Consider the following 19,717-nt stretch of genomic DNA (forward strand, 5'->3'; position numbering starts at 1 on the left):
AAGACACGAAAGCTTTAGCAACTAATCCACACCTAATGACCCTCCTAAGTGGTACTCAGAATATCACTCAAGAAATCACTCAAGATATCCCTCAAGTAATTAATGAACAAAAGAAGAAAAGGCACAATAACCTGGGAACTTCCTCTCTGCCCAGAACGTTGGAGGCTATACACCACACCCCCTCAACAGTATTTATAGGAACTCAAACACTGAGATCCTGCTCTGTTCTAGTAACAAGAAGCCGAAAGCACCAGCCTGAAGATGACGAGTGAGACCTCGTCGAAACGTCGCCTAGACACCCCAACTCTTACACGGGAAGATACCCGAAGACACCAAAACCTGCATATATATATATATATATATATATATATATATATATATATGCAGTTGTTTTAACTGTTTTGAGACATTATTCCAAAGAATTTGTAAAAATTGTATTGTGAAATCATTTCCAGGAAGCAATTCATAAATGAATTAAATAACCACTAGGTTCAAAATTGGGAAACGAGTACAAGGCTGTATATTGTCTCCCTGATTATTTAACTTATATGCAGAATTCATCATGTGAAAGGCTGGGCTGGATGAATCCCAAGCCGGAATTAAGATCGCCGGAAGAAATATCAACAACCTCAGATATGCAGATGACACAACCTTGATGGCAGAAAGTGAGGAGGAATTAAATAACCTTTTAATGAGGGTGAAAGAGGAGAGCGCAAAATATGGTCTGAAGCTCAACATCAAAAAAATGAAGATCATGGCCACTGGTCCCACCACCTCCTGGCAAATAGAAGGGGAAGAAATGAAGGCAGTGAGAGATTTTACTTTCTTGGGCTCCATGATCACTGCAGATGGTGACAGGAGTCACAAAATTAAAAGACGCCTGCTCCTTGGGAGAAAGGCGATGGCAAACCTAGACAGCATCTTAAAAAGCAGAGACATCACCTTACCAACAAAGGTCCGTATAGTTAAAGTCATGGTTTTCCCAGTAGTGATGTATGAAAGTGAAAGCTGGACCATAAAGAAGGCTGATCGCCGAAGAATTGATGCTTTTGAATTATGGTGCTGGAGGAGACTCTTGAGAGTCCCATGGACTGCAAGAAGATCAAACATATCCATTCTTAAGGAAATCAGCCCTGAGTGCTCACTGGAAGGACAGATCATGAAGCTGAGGCTCCAATACTTTGGCCACCTCATGAGAAGAGAAGACTCCCTGGAAAAGACCCTGATGTTGGGAAAGATGGAGGGCACAAGAAGAAGGGGACGACAGAGGACGAGATGGTTGGACAGCGTTCTCGAAGCTACAAACATGAGTCTGACCAAACTGTGGGAGGCAGTGGAAGACAGAAGTGCCTGGCGTGCTCTGGTCCATGGGGTCACGAAGAGTCAGACACGACTAAACGACTAAACAACAACAAAACCCTATCTTGCGCCACCCTAATTCAATCTTGGCATCTCTTGCTATTTCTCCTCTTACTGATTTTCCTGAGAACTCATACATAGGCCACAAAAAAAGTCAACATGAATTATGAACTGCAGATGCTGAAAGTGCTCCATTTAGTCATGACTCTTTGATCACTGAGACCGTAATCATAGGTAGCAAAGTAATTTTACAAACATTACAGATTACGGCTATGACAAAACTAATCATCAGCATCAGCATCATGACTATCATCTATACCACACTTCAGCAAAAGCCTGTAAGCACAATCTCCAATATTAAACAGGGCATCATAAGGACATTACTAACCAAAAGGACATGTGAAAACATTTCTCCAGTATAACATGTTAAAATAAAGATACCCAGCTACTTAAAACGCTGAGTTTGATGTCGTCAGAGTGCCCCATCTTCCCTGGCCATGTTGGTTGGGACTAATGGGAGCTGTAGTTCAGCAGCATCTGGACAACCAAAGGTTTCCGACACTTGCTATAAGCAAAGAGTTTGCCCAACATACAGGTGATGGTCTGATGTTATCCATCTGAATATATGTTTTAGTTATGCTTGCAAACAATTGATGCAGGTGTTCTCCATATTACTTAATGTAAAAGCAACCATTGAGGGAAAAGGCAACCTAAAAACCAATAATCAATAATATGCAAAGCTGCCTATCCACAATTCTGGTAGATCGTCAAACACTGTAAAGGTACTTGGGATGTTAAGATGATTTTGGCTGAGTATCCTGTAACAGCAACATCGGAAGCTGCCTTACAGAGTCAGGTCATTGATCCATCCAGCTCAGTTTATACCAGAACTTGTCAACCTGGTCCCTTCCATGTCTTAGATGACAAGTCCCATCAGCCAGAGCTGATGACAGCTGGTGTTGAAAACATCTCTAGATCATCTCTAGAGCATCAGGCTGGTAAAAGCTGGTCTACAGTGACTGGCAACAGCTGCCCAAGGTTTCAGATGGGGATTACTCCTGGCCCTCTCTCGAGATGTTAAGGGTTGAACCTGGAACTTCTGTCAGCAGAGCAGATGCTCTATCAATGAGCTACAACTATTCCCCAGAATGTTGTTCACTACAATAGTATAATAGTGTTACCTGTAGAAATTCCGCTTGATATATTTATTTGTATGTCCCATGAAGAATGTAAGATAATCAACAATCTATCTTCTCAGGCACAATCCTGAAGTGCACATATTTTCAGAATATTTCTGAAGAAAAGTAGGAATAGCAATAACGTCTATATGAATGCAATGCCAGCTTCATGGAGAAGGATGAATGCTTTCTTTTAGCACCCATGTGCGTATTCATGCTGAAATGTTTCCAGAGTATGAAATAAATGTAAACATTTGCAATAAAGTTCACCCAGCACAAAACAAATATTTATATCAATAAACCAAGCAAGCACATTAAACCAAGCAAGTAATCAATAGGCAGAATTTCACCAACAATGGTGGAGTTGGAGAAGAGAGAAAACCGATGCAATAAGCTCCCTGGCAGGCTACAAACTCAAACCTATGCAAGCTTCAAGCAAAGCTAAAGGCATCAATATAAATCGGAGCAGACTTCTGAGTAGCTGATGTCACCTTGAGAGATTCTGTTTGCTCCAGAAGAAATCAAGTTGTACCACAAAGGGTCAAAACTTTAATTGCTCCTCAAGGGCACTCAGATGCTAAAGATGCATCCAGACTCTTCCATCCATATCTGAACACCTGTGCCTTTAAATCATCCATAAAACACCAACAAAAGATAAAGCAACTTGTAGCTATGCTTACTCAATAGAGAAAACAAATAAGGAGAGCAGGAGGTACAAAAATCCATTTGTTCCATTTTCTAACGTTTGTTGTCTACCCTTCCTCTCAGAGTGCTCATCCTAATAATCCTCAAAGGTTGAGCACAAAGCTGTAATTCAAGACAAGCATCTAAACTTGATCCAGCAAAAGTTTGGCCTTCAAAGTTAAAAACCACCACATTAAAAATAGCCATCAATTCCACTAACTTAGCTTCATTGGTGCAAATAACTCTGGTTCAGCAGTCACTGCTTAAAAATCTGGTGTTACAAATGGCCTTTAAGCAGCACTAACGCGTATGAAGTCAGCATTGCTGGAGATAATTAATATACATTTCTTTATTCAGGCAATAGATATGATCTGGTGATTTGACTTCTGGAATTGCAGTTACATATTTCCCAAAGCCAACTAGGGAATGGTTCACCGACCTTCTTTGCGGAGCCTGACCAAGATCTACTGTGGGATACATGGTTTCCTGAATTGCAACCATTGTGTTTAATATTAGTTGTCACCTCTGCCACATATTATTTTTCCAAAGAAAGTATAATTTGTATGTCTTACAGACCAGAGAGACTAGTAACATCATCAACTACCTTCAAAATATTACAGGCATTAACATACCACTCATACATTTTATTATAAACACATTATCAATATGGGAGTTCTAGGAAAAGAGGCTCCAAACTTCCAGTTGGGATTAATCACCATTAAGACTTTAACATTAATTTGAATTAGCTAATTAATCCATTGAATTGGTTAATTAATAGATTAATTGGCTGCAAACAAGTCTGCCAATTGTCTGAATAATCTTTATGTGGAGGGTGAGCATTATTTTTAAAAAGAGGGAATCTTCTAGGACATTCTATATTGCTCAAGTCAAGACTGTATTATGGAACATCTGCTGCCACTTCTTTGTGGTGTCTAAAACAGCTATCAGAACATAAGATGCCCCACAGGTAAACCCAATATTGGAACCGATTTAAATCTCAGGCATGTTATGTGTCAAACTCTAACAAATGGGTTTTATTATTTCCAGACTTGTTCCGTTGGTAGCCTTGATGGTTGCTAGCTGTTGCTAGCTACACAATATCAAGTTCAGTGTACCTGTACATTATGAGATTAAATTTGCTTTATTTAGATCGGGGAAGGGCTGTAGCTTTGAGGTAGAGCACTTGTTTTCCATGTAGAAGATTCCAACTTCAATTTCCAACATCTCCAGGTAGGTCTGGGAGTATTCCCTTCCTGAAGCCCCGGAGAGCTATGACCAGCCGGTGTTTTTCAACCTTGGATCTTCTAGTATTGAGGGACTGCAATTCCCATCACCCCCAGCCCACCTTAGCCAATGGTCAAGGGAGATGGTAGCTCAACCACATCTGGGAACACTGGTGTAGACAATAGTGAGCTAGATGGTGTCAACAACTGGTATGAATCAAAATAAAGCAACTCCCTATGGGTTGTATCCCATAGAGTAGACCCACCGAAATGAATGGACTGACTAACTAACTGACCCTTCAGTTTCAATGGGTCAACTGAGTAGAACTTAGTTAGATACAACCCTGTGTCATCTGAGGTAGAGGTTTGGTGGCACTTTGGATGGAGAGGCTTTGGTACAAAGTGTAGTCCAGCCATTAAAATTCTGACATGGAGTGAGATCCAAAGATGGCCATCCAGAGTTTCCATTGGGTTGTCCATGCCCCAATTCAGCACCTCCGACCTCTGACCAACCAGATAGTTAGCGTGCTACTTCCTGCACTTACATCCTCTAGTCCAAAATCATGGGACAAACACAGGCAGCATCCTCTAATCCACATGGAACAATCTAATAGGATCTACTCAAGTTAACATGGTGGGGAGAGGGCAAATCCCTCTCTCCATTTGCACTTCAGTGCTGTATGATAAACTAGAAAACCGGCACAGAATCAGTGACTTTCTTCAGAAGACTTGATCAAAGCAATTCACTTGAAGACCTCCAGGCTAACCCAATCCAGGAGCACCTGCCTCCCCAAAGACCTCCTCTCTCAAGACCCCACCAAACTTTGACAGCCCACCTCCCAACCCCAGCATCCTTGAGTGCACCTCCCCCCCAATATCCCCCAGCATGCACTGGTGTCCACCAGAGGCTCCAGCTCCTCCTCACCAAGCCCCTCCCCCGTGGCTTACATCCGCCCCCTGGGGGCAAGCCTGGGAAGCCCCCGAGAGAAAGAAAAACAGGCAGCGCCTCCCTCTTTGCCAAGACTTTGCGCCGCCGCATGCCGGGGCGCAACCCTCTCTCCTCTCTCCTTCCTGTTGCCGGGTTGGGTTCCGAGGGCGGTGGAGGAGGAGGAGCAGTCCAGAGGACTTTACCTGGACTTTCCGCCCCGGGGGCTGTCCGGCTGGGGTGCCCCCTCCCCCTGGCCCGCTAACTCTCCTCTAAGGCCTACTCAGCTCATACCCCGTGGAAAGTGGCGGGGGGGGGGGTCTCGAAAGAGAAAGCAGGGAGGGAGCGCTTCATCCATCCCTCCCGCCAGCAGCAGCAGCAGCAGCAGCAGATCTGCCACCCCCCTCCGCCTCCTCTCCACCTTGGCCATTTCCTCTCAGTTCCTCCAGGAACTCCAGAGGGGGGGGAAGGAGACCCCCGGCGCCCCCCGAGAGAAAGACCCCGCGCGGAAAAGACGCCTTGGCCAAACAAGCTCCCGCAGCCTCCTTGGCCGGGGCGTCCCTCCTTCTCTCCCTCCCTCCTTCCTTCCTCCTTTCCTTCCTTCTCTTCCTCCCTGCCTGCTTGCCTGCCCGCCTCCTTTCGCCGGCTGCCCTCCGGCCAAGCCCCGGACAACCGCTCCGGCGCCGTACCTCGTAAAGGTCCCCCGAAGCCATGCTGGGCTGCGGGACTCGGGCGCCTCGCTCTCTCGCCGGGCTCCTGAGCTGCTCTCCCTCCGTGTGTGTGTGTTTTCTCTCTCCACCACTCGCTCTCCGAGCGGAGCGAAAAAACTGTGCTGTGCAGAATGACAGGCTGTGTGCGCAGAATCGGAGGCGAGGGGAGACGGCGAGAGGCAGGCAGGCGGGCGGCAGGCGGGCTGGCGTAACCAGCAAGAGCGGCGGCGGCAGCAGCAGTGGCAGCCGTGGAGCGGCAAGAGAGCGGCGCTCTGCATGCGTGTGAAGGAGTCGTGTGTGTGTGTGCTTGCGCGCGGGTGTCTGCGCCTTCAGGAACTCCCCCCCCCCACTACCCACCCTAGTGAAGCGGCACAAGGGCGGGGAGGACAGAAAAGGGAAGGCTGATGATCCCTCCGCATGGCAAACCCCCCAACGAGCAAAAGTCCCTGCACCTTTTGCCGCCGCAGCTGCACACACGTTTGTCTGTTCCTCCAAAGGGACCCGCCAGAGGTCCTGGCTGACCAAGGGGAAAGGGCTCACAGGGTAGAGCATCTGCTTTGCACGCAGGTTCCATCCCCAACCTCGGCCGAAACCCTGGAGAGCCATCCTGCCCGTCACTGTTAGGCCATCTGAGCCAGAGGCCTGACTGTGTCATGTGACTTCCTACCTTCCAAAAGGAGGACATCGCCATCATCTTAAGGACCAACTCAGATCAGATTTGTCTGGGGGGTTAGGGTTTTGACAGGTTCCTTGGTTTCCTCTCCTTCCAGTTGCCTCCCAGTCTCAAATTCAACCTGTCCCAAAGGCATCCCATCCACCTGCTTATAGATGCAAGGGGTAGGGTGGGAGTAGAAACATCTTTTGGCAGCTTGGATGGGCCTCAGTGGACCAGCCATATACACAACACAACCTGCGACCCCAAGCGCATGTTGATCACTGTAATGTGTCACAATAAACCGCGGTTGACGGATTGCTGTGAATGTGCTGATCACTTCCCCTGTTGCTTGCCGCTAGTGAGCACAACCAACTACAGTCTTTAGTGTTACATCCAAACTGGAGATTGCAGTTGGTTTCACTAAAAGAAGCCACAAACAGAAAGCCAAGATCAGGGTTGGTTCACACAAGTCACACTTTCCAGTTCAGAGGTAATGCTATGCCAAGCATCATGTTGTTTCCCACTTACTCCCTAGTAGGAAGCAGTGAAATTAATCCGCATTTTCACAGTAAAGCATTAGCCCTCTGATCTTGTCTGCTGATTAAGCACCCATGCCATAATACATTTAAGATGCCACAAGACCTTTTTATTTTTACTGCAACAGGCTAACATGGCTCCCACTCTAGACAGTTTTCCAATAGACTACATCACCAACATTTTATATAGCAGCTTTGTTGAGTCTTCACAACTACCTTCCTATCATTTCACGACTGCAACATTACGTGATGGCAAGTTGCACGTGTGACTGAGTCATTGCCAATCAAATACCACAGGGGACAGAAATTTCATGCCACCTCATATCAGCACTGATGCTTTCCAGTGAAAGCAGTTCATGTATTTGGACATGCATTCATCAAGTAATGAGACATGGGGTGAAGACATCTCAACTTACCAAGTGGTAAATGTATGGGGAAGTTTGTTAAACATGTACCAGAGATGAATGCAGCCGTGCAGACTGGTTGTCTCTGTACTTTCCTGTGGTTGATCTTGCTCCCCTCCTAGTTATTGGCTTATTCTGTTGCTAGGGGATGAAAACTCATTCCTCCACCATAGCTTAGTGGAAGAGCCACCTGTCCTGGAGGCAGAAAGTTCCAAGCATCTCCTGTTAGGGTTGGGAGAGACCCCCTGCCTGAAAGCTTTGAGAGCTTCTGCCACTCAACAAAATATTTAGTTATGGGACCAATGATCTGATTCAGCATCTTCATACCTGGATCTTTATTTAGGGATGTAGATTGTTGGTATGTCTTCTCACAGTCTCAAAAGTTTACCCATTCTGATAATGGTGTTGTGTCAAAATCTATAAAATATTTCCCACTCTTCCCTTTCTCCTTGTGGAAAAAATAAATAAAAATAAGGTTGTGTTGCTTTTAAGCCTGTAAAGTCCATATACTGTGTCACTTTCAAGTGTTGGAAAGCATCTTGCATGCAATTTCATTCCTTAAAAACATGATCGATCATATATGCACTCCACTGGTGATTGGAGCCCATTGTGACCAAAAGGGCAGAAGGGAGGGAGGCCAACAGTAGGTAGAGCCTGAGCCAATGACAGACAAGTTAAGGATAATGATTTAAGTTCCTGAAATGTGAAGATTTATTTATATTAAATTACTGTGTACTTTAAACATAGGGTCGTCCCCCCTCAGGCAGTGGCTCTCATATGATTGGCTGACTGTTGAGTCACATGAGAGAGGCATTCCATTCTATTGTGACTGTTATTCCAGTAACTGTTGTTTTTATCTGCTTTCTCTTCTCTCTATGTGTGTGAGGGAGAATGGTTCCTCAGGATACTGCTGAGGATGGTATGGTGTCAATGTGATCTGTCTGATGTGAAACAGATAGCGGAAGATCCCTAAACATTAATAGGGAGAAACCTGTGCAGGAGCTCTCAGTAAGCCCTGAGTTAGGTAAAACTTTGGTGCAAGTCTCAACACAATTTTGTTTGTAAGACTAAGTAAGTAGACTTCAGTCTACAATTCAACTGAGAATGTACCCATGTTTGAATAAGCATGAGATTGTAAATATATTTTTCTTAGTTATATGTTTATGAAAGTAAAGTTCTTTTGAATATAAAGAGTCTGGACATTGTATAGTCTTTACAAAGAAACTATCAATCACCTAAAAGAGTTATTTAGCTTCCTAGCTGTAAGCTACTCTGCTACTTTGCATATCATCAAAATTTATTTTATATAGATAACACCATTTGCCCTGGTCGACCAGCCTTTCACTGATACACATACATCACCCAACTCACTCACCACACATGGAACCATAATGTTAGAGATATGACTATGGTTTACTGTTTTAAAAAATCCAGCTCTCAGAACATAGTGTAGTACTCTGATCATTAAGGAACAAGTTTAGAACATTGCCTTCTTAGATACTGGAGCAAGATTCTCCTTGTACTTTTCAGTTCCTTTCAGTTTCTCAACCAGTATGTTCCCATAATGAGCACTCCCTTCCCTTCATACACAAATAAAGTGAGTAGGACTTTTATTTTCAAGGGGCAGAGTCCTTTTGGTGGTAGCCCCCAGACTTTGGAATTCCCTCCTTGGGCTGACCTGTGAGGCTTCATGTCTTCCCATGTTCAAATGAATTTTGAAAACTCACATATTCAAATAGAATATTAATGTTTGTCCTCTGCTGTTTTAGTATAAATATTTTATTAAGTTTTATAGTGTAATTACAGGACTGCTGACTGCATTTTCATTATGTTTCAGAAAGTTTAAATTGCTTACTGAACTGTGGCTGCTTGCTTTGCTTTGTAAGGCAGATGTAGTTGAATTGTAGCCAGTGTTAGTCACAGTCAAGGGTGGACCCATAGATATTAATACATTTAAGGTAGTCATGTCCATTAAATCCAGTGGGTGTACTCTGGGTATGACTAACATTGGATGCCATCCTTTAAATATAAATGTTGAACGAAAAGTGTTTTATAAATTGGAGTAATAACGATGTGTTGTTGTTGTTGTTAAACTTTATATCCCACTCTTTATCTCAAAGATGTCCAGGAGAGCAAACAAGCAAGCAATGAAATGATTTAAACACCTAAAAACAGTTCTAATACTCAAGGTTTGTTGGAAAAGAAAGGCCTTCAGTAGGCAGTAAAGAGACAACAAAGACTGTAAAGTAAAGGTAAAGGGACCCCTGACCATTAGGTCCAGTCGTGACCGACTCTGGGGTTGCGGCGCTCATCTCGCTTTATTGGCCGAGGGAGCCAGGGTACAGCTTCCGGATCATGTGGTCAGCATGACTAAGCCGCTTCTGGCGAATCAGAGCAGTGCACAGAAATGCCGTTTACCTTCCCGCCGGAGCGGTACCCATTTATCTACTTGCACTTTGGCGTGCTTTCAAACTGCTAGGTTGGCAGGAGCAGGGACCGAGCAACGGGAGCTTACCCCGTTGTGGGGATTCGAACCGCCAACCTTCTGATCGGCAAGTCCTAGGCTCTGTGGTTTAACCCACAGCGCCAGCTGCATCCCAACAAAGACTGTACCTGTCTATTATTCAAGGGGGGGATTCCAAAGGGTAGTTGTGAAGACACAAAACTCATTAAACAACAGAACAATCCTATGCACATCTAGTCAGATGTAAACCCTATTGGTTCCAGTGGAAGGGAGCAAGGTTAAATAAAGATAGGTCTTTCCTACAAGACATTTCCAGTATTTTCTATCTCCTCTCCTGAGATGAGGATGATTTGGGTGCTGTGGATTGGGGTCTGTGGCTTTCTAGCCATAGGATTGCTTACCCAACATTGCCACCTTAATTAAGTTGAATGAAGGGAACTGGTTTTGCCTAATCCTGCTCATTTCCATCTCTTCTCAACTCCTCTAAATTCGCATTAGTGCAATATGACATACTGAAAGTAGAAGCCTTGACAGGTGCCAAGGCTGTGTTAGGCTAAGGCTAACCCTGTGCTTTGTGCTGTTAAGAATATAACCTGATATTCTTTATATTTTGTCTCTGAACAGACCAAGTCTTTAGTTAAAACGAGAAACTTGAGAAACTCACAAGTGAAACTCACAAGTATCTAAACTCACGTGGATAGGAAATGTTTGTTCTGCATTAACTGCACAGATTTGTAAATCTTTTGCTGTGCAGTACTTGATAATACTATCAATAATGCAAATGGCACTTTGGAAATGGTACCATGCATTTTATTTTATTTTTAAGCTTACCATCTCTCAAAATTGTGGTCTCTATTAGAAGAGCAGAATTTACCAAGCATTCTGTATAGGCAACTATGAAACAACACTGAAAAGTTATTAGAGTTGTTTTATTGCTAAGAGCTGAGTAAACACCTTTAATTCTTATTGCTCTGTTTTCCACTCCAGTATGCCTTTTATTTATTTAATCATAAAACTATGGTTCAATGGCTATTTTGTCTTGGCTGTTGCTGGAGCCACGATCCAATAAATTAATCCAGGACACATCTGGGGACAGATATTTAGAAATGTGTTGGGATGTGTTTGACATTATGGATCATCCAGCAGCCAGAAAATTGGGACTCCATGACCTCCGCTCAATACGTACTTTCTTTTCCTCCTTCCCTTATTTTTCAAATTTAAATTACACAGAAGAAAGAAAGAAAACCAAGCAAAAACAAGAAGATAAATTATACAATCTTATATTGCCAGTTTGCAGTAACACAGTCCTCATTCTGAGCACTGCAGTGCAAAACAAATGGATTGCATTTCTCATAAAACCTATCCATAGATCATCCTGCTACTCTAACTTGAACATAAAGAGATCAGCTCGTTCATTATAGCTCTGTGAAATAGTTTGGCTAAACATTCCTCCCAACTCTATTTCCCCCAGTGTTTTGTTGGTGACATCCTTGAAGACATATTATAGTGGTGCCTCTTAGGGTCCCTCCACACACCCTTTTTATTCATTATGATTTGGGCTTATGATGGTGTCAGGTGGTTAGACACGATCCTGCTTGCAACACTATTTGGCTCTGCAAAGGTTCCAGGGCAGGCAAACGGCTTTGCTTCCGGTCATTGCATGCCCTGTAACCGCCTGCTCAAATCCCGTATCCTTTTCTATCACAAATGTTCCGGTTTATTTTTTGTCTCGTGTTTGTTGTGCTATGGTATAAGTGTGCCCCTCCCGATGGCAATAGTGCAGTAACATTCGGTAAGCATCACAGAACAGCTAATAAAATAGAACGATGCGTGTATGGTCCAGTATAAATTCATCACTAGTGCACTATTATTGTGTCAATGACATGTTGCAGAATGCACCAAAAAACTAATAAGTAGCGCTCTGGAGGGGCCCTTACATTGTGGTGCCTAGTGCACATTCAGGTGATTCCCCCCCCCCCATTGACCTTGGTGACCTTGGGCCATTCACTGCCTCTCAGCCCAACCTGCCTCACAGGGTGGTTGTGGGGATTAAATGAGGAGGGGAAGAACAATGTATGGTGCCTTGAGCTCCTTGGAGGAAAAGTTGGGATATAAATGCCATAAGTAAGTAAGTAAGTAAGCAAGGTAAGTAAATACATCCCATCATTTCTTCAGCCATCTTTACAAGTTAACCTTGATGAATAGACAATGGGCACATCCAATCTGTTAGTATTTTACAGGAAGGATTCAAAATTTAGGTTTGCTCCATAAAATGGATTTAAAGTGCTCGGTTTCTGTAGTGCAACAAATGCACTTCAAATAGAATCAGAGTTTGTGCAGCAAGGACAATGATGGGGAAATGAACTGAAAAGTAAGATGAACAAATTAATAATGGGAAGATGCTTGAGCACCCTAGGCAGGATGAATGCCCATTGCCGTATAACGTCCTGACAAATTGGAACAAATGCTCAGTGTTTTTGACTGTACAAGTTGTTGACCCACTGTTTATGTCTTGGAATACTGCCGTATTGCCTCTTTTGTTCAAATTTCTTCCGATATTTTTATGGATATCTTTCATCTCCTTACCTTTTACCTGACCGTGCTCAGTTGGTTCCCCCACCTTTTGTTGAATTTGTTGGAATACCCTGCTAGTCTTGTTTGCTATCTATTTAATAGAATAATAATAAATCAATTATTAAAAGACCACTGGTGATTCAGAGACATATTAATTATCAAGCAAATCAGGATAAAGGCTCAGTAAACAGGTTACATAATAGAGCCCTGCATACACAGAGGGAGAAGGGGACTATGTCTGTTAGCCCTGCCCCTGATTTTGCACACCCCACTGGATTCATCTCACAGAGTCACTAAAAGGTTTAGGTGCTTGATGTGATGAAAACCTGGATCTTGACACCCCATAGATTTCTCCCAGATATTAACTGCTGTGGCAATCAGACAGTAGGTTAAATGCAAAGTTGCCCTCCTACATATGGTAGGATTTTTCCAGTAGGACTCCATCTCCCTTCAGTCACAGCCAGCATGGTCTATGGACAGCACTGGGGGTGGGGGTGCAGTCAACATCTGGAGGGACACAAGTTCTCCATCTCTGCTCTAGAGAGCATTAATGGAATTGACAAGCGATCCAGTTTACCACATCCTCAAAAATTTGACCCAGTCCAACTTAGTACGCTAAGCACTATACCACTTCTGCTCTTATGACTGATATTAGGAACCATAGTTTCCAGATAAGAAGTTATGACTCAGGCAGGAGATGGCTCTTTTTTGAAACCAATCAATATGAGTTTTCTAGCAGAGTGCCACAGCAGAGGATCATACGCTTTGACAATGCATATTTAATCATTCTTGAGAAGGGAACGGGTTATAGCAGCATAGCTCTGGAATTTCCTCTCAGCGTCCCTGCAATGGGCATTCCACACAGCACTGCTTTTAGTCTGCAAAGAGAAAATATGTTAAAGGGAAATGCCTTGCCAGCCTTGTCATCTTACACTCCGTTCCTGATCAGAGTTAACTGGAAAGAAGAATGCTGACTCACTGTTGTCACCTGATTGTGGCCAGGAGACGAGTGCAGGCAACTACGAAAGCGCATCTCTGGCTGAGAGTTACTCATTTGCAGAAGTTTAAGGGTGGCAAAGCAATATGGTTTCCCATTACTCAAATCAGTATTTTGCACATCACATACATAAAATTTCCTACTTTGTCATTTTGGGTTTGGAAGCTGTGCAGGATGACCAATAGCTCTTTCATGCAAAAATCCAAGTTGTGAGATTAATATGAGAAAGAACCATAGCTCAATGGCAAAGCACATGTTTGCATGTGTAAGATTTAATTCCCTGGCTTTTAAAAGGAATCTGGTAGTATGGATGATAGTTGCTACCAAAGTTAACAGCATTTGGCTCATCTCAGCTATCTGCCAATCTCCCATTCCCACCACCATTCTGAGTAATACCCCTCCCCACCTTCTCACTATATAGAAGGATCTGGCAACTTCTGTTTCAGTGTATCTGAAGAAGTGTGCATGCACACGAAAGCTCATACCAAGAACTAACTTAGTTGGTCTTTAAGGTGCTACTGGAAGGAATTTTTTTATTTTGACTATGGCAGACCAACACGGCTGCCTATCTATAGCATTTGGCTAGATGGTTCTGTGGCTTGATTCAGTACAACACAGTTTCACACATCCATACTTCTGCTTCATTGTGAATTCTTGAGTTATATGGTGTCTTGAGGATTCTAGAACTTCCTTGGATGTGTGGAATTGCTTCATAAAAAAGATACCATAGGCTGTAGTGGCTGGTATGGTGGGGGCAGAACAATGGAGCCTCCCTCCAGATGCTAGCATTGCTGTCGTTTATCTGGATGAAGATGGAGCAGGGCAGGGCAAGGCAGCAGGGAGGCTTATAAATTATGCAATTTATAAGAATCCTTATAATGCTTTGCTTATTATGTTTCCCTATTTTTTGCAAACTGCTCTGTGACCATTTTTTGGTGAAGGGTGTAAATAAGGACTCACCATATTTTTGTGATTGCAAATGGTTTTAAACTGTTTTTAATATTGTGTTTAAATGTAACCTGTCCTGGGTGGGTAAAACAATTATTATTATTATTATTATTATTATTATTATTATTATTATTATTATTATTATTATTATTATTATTATAGAAGGTGGGAGGAGGAAAGGTTGATAATTGCATCTTCTGCTCCCCCCTTACTTCCATCTTGTACTCAGCCAGGTGAAAAAGCTTGGGTTCCCCTTTTCAATATTTCTTGGAGCTGGAGAAACTGGTGCAGGCCTGCATACAAAGTGCCTTGATAGTTCCTATTTTGACCTTGCTTGTTCCTACTCTGAGATCTCCTAGGAGACAAAAGAGCAACCTGGAACCTTGGAACTAGGGATGGATGAGACTGTCAATGTTTCTAAATTTTCCAGTTTGAAGTTCAGTTCTCCACATTTTCACATCAAGTTGTGATTTTTTTTTAAGTCCTTATGAAAATTAATCAGTATTTTTTGTGAAAATGTCTCCTACATTACAGTTTTGTATGCAGTTTTGTATAATATACAAACAATTTCACCTACTAAAATGCAATTTTGTAAGCCAGTAGGTCCATTTTTGCACACATTGTTTGGCTGGAGAGCTGATGGTTGTTTTTCAGTTCACATAATGCTTTAGGAAGTGTGTGCTAGGTAGGTCTGTCTTTAATTGCAAACTGAACCAAATTTCTCACCCCTCCCCATGTGGATCAAGGTGAGACCCCAAAACTAGTACCAGATTATATTCATTCAATGTGGACTACAGCAAACTGAAAAGGAAGGTCCAGACTCGATAATAATAGTTTGCAGTCTCTGCCAAGTAAACGGCTTTGTCTTACTGTGTTCAACATTACATACCATATGTCTTTCAGATTTCATTCTAGGATGGAAAGCAACTCTTCCTTTAACCAACAGTATATACCATATTTACTCAAACGTAATGCACACATTTTTGGGCCAAATTATGTCGCAAAAATTAAGGTGCACATTAGATTTGATGGCTCATTAGATTCGATTGCAAGCTTGAAAAACGCTGCTGACATAGCAAATCCTTTTTTTGGTTTCAAGGTTTTGAAAATGGAGGTGCGCATTAGATTCTATGGCACATTAGATTCGTGTAAATACAGTAGTTCAATGACCTAACAATCCTTTGCCTATATTTTAAGGTAATTTTCAATGACTAATTTTGTGCCTTGCAGCCAAGTTTCACTTCGAGAATGTGCCAATGGTGCAGCTTTCACTTCAGTTGGTTTTGCTGCAGGGAAAATATGTACTCTGCATTCTCAGAATGCATGTGATAAAAAGGCTGACAATTATTGTAATGGGGACCACAAATACTTATTGTTTATGGACTAAGAATGGGTAAGTGTACTCTTCATCTAGAAGCCAGGAGCAACAATCTGTTGAATGTACTTTGAGCCAGATTCATGGTATAGCAGGAGGACCAAAACAGCTACAGTTCAAGTGTCCCATATTTTATCCATTTCTTGTCATCCTTAATAATCCTGCCATTTCCTCCATTGGTGTCAGATAGGGATGAAAGGGTTTCATCCATTCTGTTCATTTTTTGTACTATGAGTTTACTCTACTTGCATTCTTCTCCTTCTGAATTCTGGTTTAACTCTGAGAATTTTTGAAATTAATTCTGGAATTGGAGCATGCAGTGTGTTGCAGTGTTCAGATCAATTGCACCTTCCCTCCACCTGCCGCATTACCAACGTACACATGCCATTAAATAAATAAATAAAATCCCAATTTTTCCTCCTGCGTTGATAGGATCTTATTCGATAACATAACCCCATTCAATAGGAAAACCCTTAAATCTCATGAATAGGGATAATGCTTCTTGAAAGCATGTATTTAAAATGTCCCATACTTAGTAAGTTTTGGGAGGAAGTAGTGGATTATATAATTATGACTGTACTGTGCGGAAAAATGTAAAATCTACAGAGGATAATATGCTTTTGAACTATATACCTACTACATGGAATTTGACAACTGGACAACATAAATAGATTCTCCATGCCCTTACAGTGGCCAAGACACTGATATTGCTGCATTGGAAAGATCAATATACGGCTCCATTTATTCCGTGGATTGAAGACCTGTCTACACTTGCCATTTATGAGCGGATTGCTTATAGATGTAGACTTTGCATGGAGAAGGATAATGCAATTTGGAACTCATTTATACAATATACAGTAGGTTAAAAAAATGTAACTGTTAACTGGTAGCAGTAGTTATAGTGATATACAATGGTACCTCGGGTTAAGAACTTTATTCGTTCTGGAGGTGCGTTCTTAAGCAGAAACTGTTCTTAACCTGAGGTACCACTTTAGCAATGGGGCCTCCCCCTGCCGCCATACTGCCGCTGCGCGATTTCTGTTCTCATCCTGAAGCAAAGTTCTTAACCCAAGGTACTATTTCTAGGTTAGCGGAGTCTGTAACCTGAAGCGTCTGTAACCTGAAGCATCTTTAACTTGAGGTACCACTGTACTATAGTCTTTCTTCTTTTCTTCACTTTTTAAAAAATTATACCTTTTATGCAAAGAAAAATAAATAAATTTAAAAACCCAATACAGTCATACCTCGGGTTGAATGTGCTTCAGGTTGAGCGCTTTCAGGTTGCGCTCCGCGGCTACCCGGAAGTAACAGAGCGCATTACTTCCGGGTTTGGCTGCTTGCACAGACGCTCAAAATGATGTCACGCACATGCACGGAAGCGGCAAAATGCGACCCGCACACGCGCAGACGTGCCGTCGCATCTTAAGTTCTATTCAGGATGCGAATGGGGCTCTGGAACGGATCCCGTTTGCATCCCGAGGTACCACTGTACACAATTTCTTTGTACTTTTACTCATTCCATTTGCTAATCTAGCAGCTAATGGGAAAGAGGGGTTTGGGCCAATTCCATTCAACTCAGAGTCATAGACCCATTAAAATTCATGGGCCTCAGTTCATCCTAGCCATTAATTTAAATGGGTCTACTCTGAGTAGTACTAACATTTGGCACTGCCCCAACACACAGAAATAATCTTGATGCAATCAGGTGTACAAATCATATAAATATTTTTTTAAGGGGGGGATGTTTTGCCATTGTATATATGTGCCTAGGTAATGTAATGGGGGGAGGAAGGAATCAGAGGGGAATGGAAGGCATTTAAATCTATAACAAACTGAACATGCATTTTGTAACAAAATTCAGAAACAAAAACTGGCTCCAGAAACAAGACTGAATAACTGAGAACCTCAAAAGCCAGGAAGAAATTTGGCTGCTAATTTCAGATACACCACTAGTATCAGATGCCTCATATGAAGAAATTCTGTGCCAAAAGCAGATATACATTTTAGATGCCGGACACTGGGATAAGCAACTCATTGACCTTTACTGGCCCGGTAAAACTGGTTGAGATGTTTTTCATAAATTCTTCCCCATGGACACCTACTGAAAGTTTTGCACCAGTAATGACACGTCTGCACATGAAATGCAAGGGGTCAAATTACTGCTTGTGGGTGGAGATCGTCTGTGCAGACACAAACAGCAAATAGTAATTAAAAGGAGTGGTGGTGTGACGAGTTATGTGCAAGGGCACTTGAGATGTGAATCATTCTGATCTCTCTAACTCTCTCAGCCATACTTTGTACAAATCTCAGAATGGCAGCTAGAAAAGTGAGAGGGAAAGAAGTCAATAAGAGCAAGAATTCATAAAGAGGAAACCATAGCTTTCAGCTACTCCTGGTCACTTTTGATCATAATTAAACAATGACACACACAACTGAAAACACCAAGTATACCTAGGACTCAGCTATAGATCTGCAAATAAAACATTTAAAGTGTGTTGTAAAGTGCATTATACAAATGTGACAGTAGGTGGTGATGGTGAGCTATGGCAAATTCAATATATTTTTCCAAACTTTTTTTTTTTTTAAAAAAATGCATCTTCACAGCCTTTTTAAATATGTGTCTAGATTCCACCCCAGTCTGGTGAGCTCTCATTACATTTTTACATAGGAATGTCACCTTAACCTCACAAGTTATGGACAGCTCAGAGTTCCCTGGGTGGATTCACTTCACCCCCATTTCCATACTTTCTCCTTTCTCCTACTGTGCAGCCCCCTTTGCACTCCCCTGCCCCCTCCTTTCTTTTTAAACACCCAGTTGCACAGGGACCACTCCCCACTTACATGAATCCTCTTCTCTTATTCCGCAGTCCCCTTTGTGAACACACCCCATATGTATATGCACTACTGTATCTTTAAAGTGAATAGAATCTTCAGAGAGCCAAAATATTGGGAAATATTAGAAAGAGAAGGAGATACTTGGAGATTGCAGAGTTTTGAGAAACTAAAAGATAAAGTGTGAGATTGGTTACATTATGCTCAGATTAGGGAGGTTTTTAATTTGGATAAAAAAACAGGTTTCCAGGTGGAAAGATCGAAACTAGAAACAGAATTGTTAGAACCCAAGACCAAGGTACTCTCAAAAATGTATAACTTGCTGTTGAAATGGAATACTCAGGATGAACGGTTAAGTCAGCTATGATAAAATGGGCACAGGACATTGGGCACAATATTATGTTTGCTGACTGGGAAAAGTTATGGACCACCAGAGTGAGATTCACAGCATGTAATGCCTTGAAAGAAAACATTATGAAAATGATATACAGGTTGTACATGACCCCAGTCAAGCTTGCAAAAATATATCATTTGCCCGATAATAAATGTTGGAAATGTAAGGGAACTGAAGGAACATTCTTTCACCTCTGGTGGACGTGCCCAAGGGTTAAGGCTTTCTGGGAAATGATTTATAATGAGTTAAAAAAGGTATTTAAGTATACCTTCCTTAAGAAACCAGAGGCCTTCCTTTTGGGTATTGTTGGCCAAGGGGTGTTAAAGAAGGATAGAACTTTCTTTATGTACGCAACAACAGCAGCAAGAATACTCATCGCAAAGCATTGGAAGACACAGGATTTGCCCACTCTGGAAGAATGGCAGACGCAACTGATAGACTACATGGAGCTGGCTGAAA

The 19,717-nt window shown here is 42.3% G+C and overlaps 2 protein-coding genes and 1 long non-coding RNA gene across 3 annotated transcripts in view; 1 reads left to right on the forward strand and 2 right to left on the reverse strand.

Annotated features, from left to right (window-relative positions):
- Nucleotides 1-7,980, reverse strand: part of CDYL2 (chromodomain Y like 2) — a 74,348-nt gene extending 66,368 nt beyond the window's left edge. Inside the window, exon 1 of the mRNA XM_081202711.1 lies at nt 6,059-7,980. Coding sequence (XP_081058837.1) covers nt 6,059-6,685 — 627 coding nt within the window. The 5' untranslated portion in view covers nt 6,686-7,980. The remainder of the gene's footprint in view (nt 1-6,058) is intronic.
- Nucleotides 1-19,717, reverse strand: part of LOC308591775 (protein phosphatase 1 regulatory subunit 3E-like) — a 231,035-nt gene that overhangs the window by 166,360 nt on the left and 44,958 nt on the right. The window lies entirely within an intron of this gene.
- LOC308592207 lies at nt 8,466-12,844 on the forward strand. The gene is made up of 2 exons (XR_014010440.1): nt 8,466-9,926; nt 10,763-12,844. It is a non-coding gene; the product is annotated as an uncharacterized lncRNA (long non-coding RNA).

The sequence above is a fragment of the Podarcis bocagei genome (assembly GCF_964188305.1).
Source record: "Podarcis bocagei genome assembly, chromosome: 7".
Classification (NCBI taxonomy): Eukaryota; Metazoa; Chordata; class Lepidosauria; order Squamata; family Lacertidae; genus Podarcis; species Podarcis bocagei.